This window comes from Mytilus californianus, unplaced genomic scaffold, assembly GCF_021869535.1.
Source record: "Mytilus californianus isolate M0D057914Y unplaced genomic scaffold, xbMytCali1.0.p SCAF_2, whole genome shotgun sequence".
Lineage (NCBI taxonomy): Eukaryota > Metazoa > Mollusca > Bivalvia > Mytilida > Mytilidae > Mytilus > Mytilus californianus.
In genome coordinates, this window is record NW_026262668.1 from 13,386,138 (window position 1) to 13,394,663 (window position 8,526).

The 8,526-nt window shown below is 33.4% G+C and overlaps 1 protein-coding gene across 1 annotated transcript in view; it reads left to right on the forward strand.

Moving 5' to 3' along the window:
• LOC127729279 (dynein beta chain, ciliary-like) overlaps nucleotides 1-6,999 on the forward strand; it is a 126,904-nt gene extending 119,905 nt beyond the window's left edge. The window contains exons 45-49 of the mRNA XM_052237012.1: nucleotides 155-382; nucleotides 2,015-2,326; nucleotides 3,087-3,329; nucleotides 5,483-5,671; nucleotides 6,106-6,999. Of these exons, the coding sequence (XP_052092972.1) occupies nucleotides 155-382; nucleotides 2,015-2,326; nucleotides 3,087-3,329; nucleotides 5,483-5,671; nucleotides 6,106-6,723 (1,590 nt within the window). The 3' untranslated portion in view covers nucleotides 6,724-6,999. The remainder of the gene's footprint in view (nucleotides 1-154; nucleotides 383-2,014; nucleotides 2,327-3,086; nucleotides 3,330-5,482; nucleotides 5,672-6,105) is intronic.
• The last annotated feature ends 1,527 nt before the right edge of the window (nucleotides 7,000-8,526 follow it).

Genomic DNA, 8,526 nt, shown 5'->3' on the forward strand with positions numbered 1-8,526 from the left:
TGAAACTGTCAATATTTATAACTTTGTTGATGCCGTGAATCTAGTATGAATTTGACAGTGAAAAAAAAGGGCCCTAACTTTCAAGTCATTTCAAAATGACCGAAATTATGGTTGAATACAATTAGTCAGTTATTGGTGACATTTATCATTCCAGAATGTACATTTAGTTGCCAAGTGGCTGCCTACATTAGAAAAGAAGATAGAGAAGTATAGTGAGAATAGTAATCCCGATTATCGTGTGTTTATTAGTGCAGAACCTGCAGGCACACCTGAATCTCACATTATGCCACAAGGAATTCTTGAGAGTGCTATCAAAATCACCAATGAACCTCCAACAGGAATGTTTGCTAATCTTCACAAAGCTTTAGATAACTTTAATCAGGTATAAAGTTTGATCAGAATTTATGTGATAATTTCAGGAAATTTTCAAAAGTAAATTTTAGCTTGTTTAAATTTCCCATATTAAAACAGCATTGAATACAAAAAGATATTTGTATACATGTATTTACAAACTTAAATTAAGGTATATATAATTATCTCAGAATTTATAAAGCCCCACTTGATGCCTAATGAATTGTTCTGGTTGTACATATATTAGTCCATATAATGTTAATACAATGCTGTGCTGTAAAAGATTTCATAACTGCCATATAAAGTTAATACAATGCTGTACTGTAAAAGATTTCATAACTGCCATATAAGCAGCATTTGGATGGTGAGCAAGAAAGGAACATTAAACATAATAAAGTTAAGTCTGCACCAAATTAATTTCTAGTTATTTGGACTCCTACTGTCCTAACAGAGTAGCATGTAAGCAAGAATTTTATTTTTATGCCCCACCTGCGATAGTAGAGGGGCATTATGTTTTTTGGTCTGTGGGTCCGTTCGTCCCTATGTCCGTCCGGCCGTCCATCCGTCTGTCCTGCTTCAGGTTAAAGTTTTTGGTCAAGGTAGTTTTTGATGAAGTTGAAGTCAAATCAACTTGAAACTTACTACACATGTTCCCTATGATATGATCTTTCTAATTTTAATGCCAAATTAGAGTTTTGACCCCAATTTCAAGGTCCACTGAACATAGAAAATGAGTGTGAGTGGGGCATTTGTGTACTATGGACACATTCTTGTTTATTTTATTTTCAGAGGCAAAACTAATTCCTTCTATTAAGCAGCAAAATTTCAAAATAATTACCTTTTAATCTTAGCATATATAAAGATTTTTATCTAGTCCTTGATTTACATTTTTTCATGTTTGTAGATGCCAATACAGCAATAGAAGCAAACTCTGCTATTATACATGTGTTTGAACAAATTCCAATTATATTATGGCACAGTTTAAAGCTTCTGATATATAAATGGAATGGCACACTTGTTAACAGTCAACCATCCAAACAACTGATGTATAGATATGATGTATTCAGTTATGTTATTTTAAAATGGGAATAGAAAAAATAATGATTACAGGAAATCTGAAATTTCAAAAGTACAAAATGAAACTGTATTTGCAAAAGAAAGTTAAGTAATGGTTGAAATGACTACAGTACATTTCAATATGAAAATGATTAAAGCTTGCTAGATATCAAAATTGTAAGTTGCTAGATTCTTATAGGAACAAGTTTGGAATTGAGACAAGTCCATGCACTTCATAGCACAGAGGAAATTACCGGCCAGCAATCTATTGACATGCTTTGTAATAATATTTTGGCTAAACAATAAATATTCAACTCATTAACACAGGCTTTATATTATTCATATAAATCTAGATCTATTTTGTGTCTAAGATCATGATGTGACTTTAAATACACAACTGACTTAACAAATTTTGATGTGTATATTTGGATTTGGTCATGGTTATTCAGAAAAAATTCTTATTTCTTGCTGACATCTTGCAACACACAAGGAATTCAACTTATTTAATTTTTAACTAGGTAACCATTTTGCATGGCCTAAATGTTTGATATTTTAGCATCCATTTTTTATTGTGTTTATTCTTAATGATTTTAAAAATTCTTTACAGGAAAGCTTGGAAATGTGCTCAAAAGAGACGGAATTCAAGGTTATTTTATTCTCCCTTTGTTATTTCCATGCTGTTGTCTGTGAAAGGCGTAAGTTTGGACCACAAGGCTGGAACAGGTCATACCCATTCAATAATGGAGATCTAACCATTAGTGCTATGGTCTTGTATAACTATTTAGAAGCAAATTCTAAAGTGCCATGGGAAGATTTGAGGTATTTGTTTGGTGAGATTATGTATGGTGGTCACATCACAGATGACTGGGATCGGCGTCTTGATAAGACATATCTAGAGGTCTATATGCATCCAATCATGGTACGTACAATAATAATGCCGGAGATAGAGAAGAATTGTACATACTTCATGTACTTTTCATCATGAATAAATGTATGTTGGATGTATTTTATTGTATGTATAACAGCTAGCTACTCATTTCACAAAAAAATTGTACAATTAAAATTGATTGCAAGTTATACCAAAACGTTCTTGTCTAAGGAAGAGTTTTAGTTGTAAAATATTTTGGGAAAAGATCTGCAAGCCATTATCATGCTCATAGCCAATGTTCTGTTAAACTGTTTTATCATTAGTACTTGAAAGATGACACATAACTTGGATGAATAGATTTATTGTTTATGTTTTCTGGTCTAAGCTTCCTATATAGGGTAAAAGTTTTTGGTTAGGTAGTTTACCATGAAGGTGCAGTAACATTAACTTGAAACTTTAATAGTACACATACATATTCATTATTATGTGAATTTTGAAATATGTTTATATGCCAAATTATGGTTTTGCCTCCATTACATGGTTCACTGAACAAAGAAATCTGATTGTGGGAAAAATGTACATTCTCAGGTTTAAGTTTTGGGTTCAGGTAGTTTACCATGAAATTTTTGTCACTTCAACTTGAAACTTACTACACACTTGGTCATTGTGAGATGAATTTTAAAAAATCATCTGACTTTTCACGATTTTGACCCTGACTTCACGGTTCACTTAACATGGACATTGGATAGTGTGAGCGGAGCAAGGTGTTCTATGGACATATATTCTTATCACTGTTGTCTTTTTTTTTAAGCTTGATGGTGAGTTATTCTTAGCTCCTGGATTTCCATCTCCACCAAATACTGATTATAAAGGTTACCATGCTTACATAGATGAATGCTTACCACCAGAGAGCCCATACTTGTATGGCCTTCATCCTAATGCAGAAATTGAATTTCTCACAACTTTATCAGAGAACATGTTTAGGACTGTTTTTGAGATGCAGCCAAGAGATGCTGGAGCGGGAGCAGGAGCAGGTGTCAGCAGAGAAGAGAAGGTAAGAAACAGGATCTGGAGGGGGAGCAGGTGTCAGTAGAGAGGGGAAGAAAGTAAGGAATGGGATCTGGAGGGGGAGGCAGGTGTCAGTAGAGAGGAGAAGAAAGTAAGGAATACACAAGGGGATCTGGAGGGGGAGCAGGTGTCAGTAGAGAGAGGAAAGTAAGAAATGCCTATGGGGATCTGGAGGGGGAGCAGGTGTCAGTAGAGAGGGGAAAGTAAGAAATACCTAAGGAGATCTGGAGGGGAGCAGGTGTCAGCAGAAGGCAAAAAGTAAGAAATTACCCAAGAACTTTTTATACCCATGTTAAATAAAGAGAGAATTTGTGGTGAATGTTGTATCCATTTTCTCTTTTGTCTAACTATATGCACTCCTCCTAAGGGAGCTACCATTTGATTTTTATGTGGGGCTAGGATGAAAAATCTTTATCCTGCATTTTTTTTAGTTGTAATCTCTGTCCTGCCTTTTTATTTTTCCCTCTATTCGGTCCTGCATTTTTTTATTAGTTTATCCAGACTTTATCAGCAGCAGAATAACTTGCTATGTGGTCAGGAGCTTGACAGTGATAAGTTTTAACATTTGAACACTGTTCAGATCTGTAAACCTACTTCCAGTTTGCTGATACTTTGAATTTTTCAATATGTTCAATGAAAACTAATTCTTTTGTGAACAGTGATTTTGGGGGTTTCCAAAACCATAACATGGACTTGGCCATTTGTGCTTATATTATTTGGAGACCACACCCCTCTTTCTTGAAGGACTGGCACATTTTTTTTTTTTTATCAGCATGTAATCTCAAAAACAAATGTCAATTTATATATGTTCCTTATAAATTTACTTCTGTATTTTATATTGCCTTATCTTTGTAAACATCAGATGTGAACTGAGTACCCATATTCTATCTGGTTTTTATTAAAGAAATAAATTTTGTTTTGATACTTCATGCTGCATGTATATCGATAGAGATGGATTTGACAATATAATATAACCTTCACCTTGATCATACAAGGAACTGTATTTGGTTGACTATTTTAAATCTCAAAACCCTTTTGTTTCAACTTCATTTTTTTTTTTTGGAGTAGAAGCTTTACCCTTTTATAATATACTTATCTAATTCACTATCTGCGTAAAGACAAATGTATAAATTTGAAGACTTTTTTAAGATCACAACCAATTTTATAATAAAGCCACTTTAGACCAACTCAAATTAATTAGTAGATTTTCATCGGCCAGCTTGTTGAAAAAAATACGACTGTTAGGAGGATTTTATTTTTTAATTTTCATAATGTGATCTTCATATGCAATGGTAATATTCAGGTTATATCATGTATATATAAAAAATTCTGCATACTTTTTCAAATTCTAAAAATAAATATTTCTGACACAAAGTCATTGTATAAATAAAAAAATCCACGGTTTCCTAATCACTGAAATTTGTAACAAACTGCGATTTGCGTTCTTTGACACCGCTTTAATATTACTTGTATCTCGAATATTTCAGGCCCTTCCCGTAATCAATATCTCTTCCCAGAAGATAATGTAGTCATCTTAAAGCAACTGAATATATTGACTAAATAATTTTGGCTAATTACTCAAAGAAATACAAAAACTGAAATTTGCAACAGGATGTTTTGAATGAAATGAAATTATCAGGACAGTTGCCAGTATTGAAAGGAAATGAACAAAATCTGGATATCGAACTTTTTTAAATACAAAAAATTAGGGTAGACCGAGATGAAAAGCTATCAATTAATTTTAATTGGCCTTATGACAAAACATTTACTTTTATTACTCTTATATAAAGACACTGTCTGACATATTTTCTTATAATATCTTTCTGAAACCTGGTTATAATGTCTGAGGAAATGCATTTAACAAAATGCAGTATGAATAACTGTTAGTTCCACTTACAAATCAGTGCTTTATTTACTGCTGAGTCCTCCAAAACAGTATCCAATTTACAACTATGATAATATATAGTCTTTCCATCTAAATGTAAAAATCATCTTGTGTTTCAAAAAATGATTGACAAAGTCAAAAATTAACTGAAGTAGTTTAAAGAATTACGTTTTTATATCCTGGTCTTTTTATACATCATGATGCTAGTCAAGGAATATATTTCTATTGCTATATCTCTTATTGTGTACTTACAGATTAAAGGAATTCTGGATGAAATATTAGATAAGTTACCGGAGGAGTTTAATATGTTGGAAATAATGGCAAAAGTTCCTGTAGAAGAGAGAACTCCTTACATTGTAGTGGCTTTCCAAGAATGTGAAAGGATGAATGTACTCAGCAGTGAACTTAGGAGATCATTAAAGGAACTGAATCTTGGTTTGAAGGTGAACATTAGGCACCTATAGAATTAAACTTATTTTCATTTATGTATCCAATGATTGAAAGTGCATGTGGGATAAATATCAATAAGGCAGCAACCCGAGTTAATCTCTTTACCAAATATATGAAAATCCATGTTAAATAGAATTAACAGATTATTATTTAACTTTATATTGGAGGAAAAAAACAAAAGCAAGATTGCAGATAAAAAAGAGGGTAGATTGTTGCAATTCTTTACTTAGGCAGTTTAGCCTCATCAGACAGGATTTTTTGCAACGGTTCTGAACAGATTATAAAAATGTTATTTTTAGTTCAGTTTTCATGTACTAAATGATTTGTGTTGGAAACAGTGTTAAATCTTATCAATTTTTTTTGTTTATCTTTATTTCCTTCATTTAAAGTAAAAACCTAACCAAATCAGCTGCAAATTATATTTTAGGGAGAATTGACTATAACTGCTGCCATGGAAGAAATTGGTAATGCATTGTTTTTGGATTCTATCCCAGCCAGCTGGGCCAAGAGAGCCTATCCATCACTGTTTGGGCTGTCAGCCTGGTATGTTGATCTGTTGCTGAGAATTAAAGAATTGGAGAATTGGACTGCCGATTTCCAGTTACCTGCTGCTGTGTGGCTTGGAGGATTCTTTAACCCACAATCATTCCTAACAGCTATTATGCAGCAAATGGCAAGAAAGAATGAATGGCCATTAGATCGTATGGCTTTGCAGTGTGATGTTACTAAGAAGAATCGTGAAGATATGGCTGGCCCGCCTCGTGAAGGAGCATATGTACATGGATTATTTATGGAGGGAGCCAGATGGGACCTTCAGACAGGAATGATAGCTGAGGCACGCCTAAAAGAATTGGCATCACCAATGCCAGTCATATTTATTAAAGCTATTCCAGTAGATCGAATGGATGCCAGAAATGTATATGAATGTCCAGTATACAAGACAAAAAGTCGAGGACCAACTTACGTTTGGACATTCAACCTAAAATCAAAGGAGAAAGCAAGCAAATGGACCTTAGGAGGAGTGGCTCTGTTACTTCAAGTTTAAACACTAAGTAAGAGTTTGGCACTTGACTAGAGTTACACTACCACTCTATAGAGTCAATTTTAGGATCATTTTAATGGAAACAAATTTATTTTTGCTTTGTTTGCACATGTAATTTTTTTGTAATTGCTTGATATACAAATGGTGCAATCAACCATATAGAATGGTGCTATCTGACAGTATTTATTATTTGTTGTATTTAATTTTCCCATTATTTATTGAAAATGTTTCCAAAATTACCAAATAATTACAAGTATTAATAGCATATCTATATATTTATTTAAAGTTCTGTGTTTACAGTTGTTGGAATATTTTCCTAATGTGTTCATTTAATTTTGTTTACACATTAATATTTTTTTCTATTAAATATGTTAATGAATAAATATACACATGTTTGATATGTATTCTCATCTGGCCAATTGAACTATTGTTGTGGAGTTTGTTCTCCCCATTACAATTGAAGAACATGGAAATGCATACAAATAGCAAACAGGTTTAAAAGTTGTCCTTTTGATCTTTCTGTTAGAATAATCATACTTATATGCAAAGGTAAAGTGTTGTGTTTTTAGGGGCAAGTATTGATTTGCCTATTTTCCCCCAGGCTGCAGGGGACATAGAAACTCCATCTATCCAGTCTTGTAATTGCTCTCACATGTACGATTCATGCCAGATTTTTATCAAACTTATATCAGCAATGTCTCAAACAAAATCATAATTCATGAAAATCATTCACAAGGCTAAGAACCAAAACACACAGAGTTTGAATATTGGTTGTGAGTCATCTACCGTTCTAGAGTTATGCCCATTTTTAACTTGGAAAATTGCAAAGCTTGAGCTGGGGCATTCATGTCCTCAGACACATTATTCTTTTAACTATTCAACTTATATCAAAGGTTTATATCAGTAATGCCTCAGACAAGTTCGATAATCAGTGTAGATCTTTTTTTTTTTTAAAGAGTTGCACCCAGTGGCGGATCCAGAGGGGGGCGTAGAGGGCGTACGCCCCCCTTTTGCTTGAACTTTTTTTTTTTTTTTTTTTGTAAAATGATTAATCAGACTAGACTTCGTGAACTTTGCCATTACCCGGCCGTGTATTCAATTTTTATGCGACTATTCTTTACTTATAAAGATATTTTTCGCTCGTATTTACTGTAATATATTATTGATTATGTCAAAGTCATGTGATTCGCTACGGTGGAGTTGATCAGTACGTCGAAAAAAACGTTACTCAGTCATTTTGAAATTCAAATTACAGTAACACATTGCTTACGGCGGAGGATGACAAGCATGACTCTTTCAAAGCGACACAGGATTGAACAAGAACCACGTATTGACTTCTATTTCACAATTCCACTCAACAGAAAGTAACACTCTATTACACTCTCATGAAAAAAAAAATTCCACAGCAATATTATTTACCTTCGAAAATATGTTGAACCCCAGACGCCCCAGCCAATTAATAACATTGTTGAATAGTGATCCCCAGTCAGTAAGCTCTAGATAGATTTAAAGTCTAAGGTACGGACCATTTGATTTTATAGGGCAGTCTGAGATATTTTAGTGAAACATTTTTGACCCTGATTTTTGCCTTAAACAAAAATTCTGGCCGTATCTGTATTGAAAACAATTCTCGTGTCCCCTTTTTTGCTATCAGAAAAAAAAATCCAACAGAATTATTCAGCATTAAATGAACATGGTGATTAAAAAAACGGGCGTAAATTTTTTTGGGGGTTTGCATGTAAATCCCATATCTGACCGAAATGTCTGTTTCGCCGAACTGATATACTGAATACTTTTTTCAAGGCC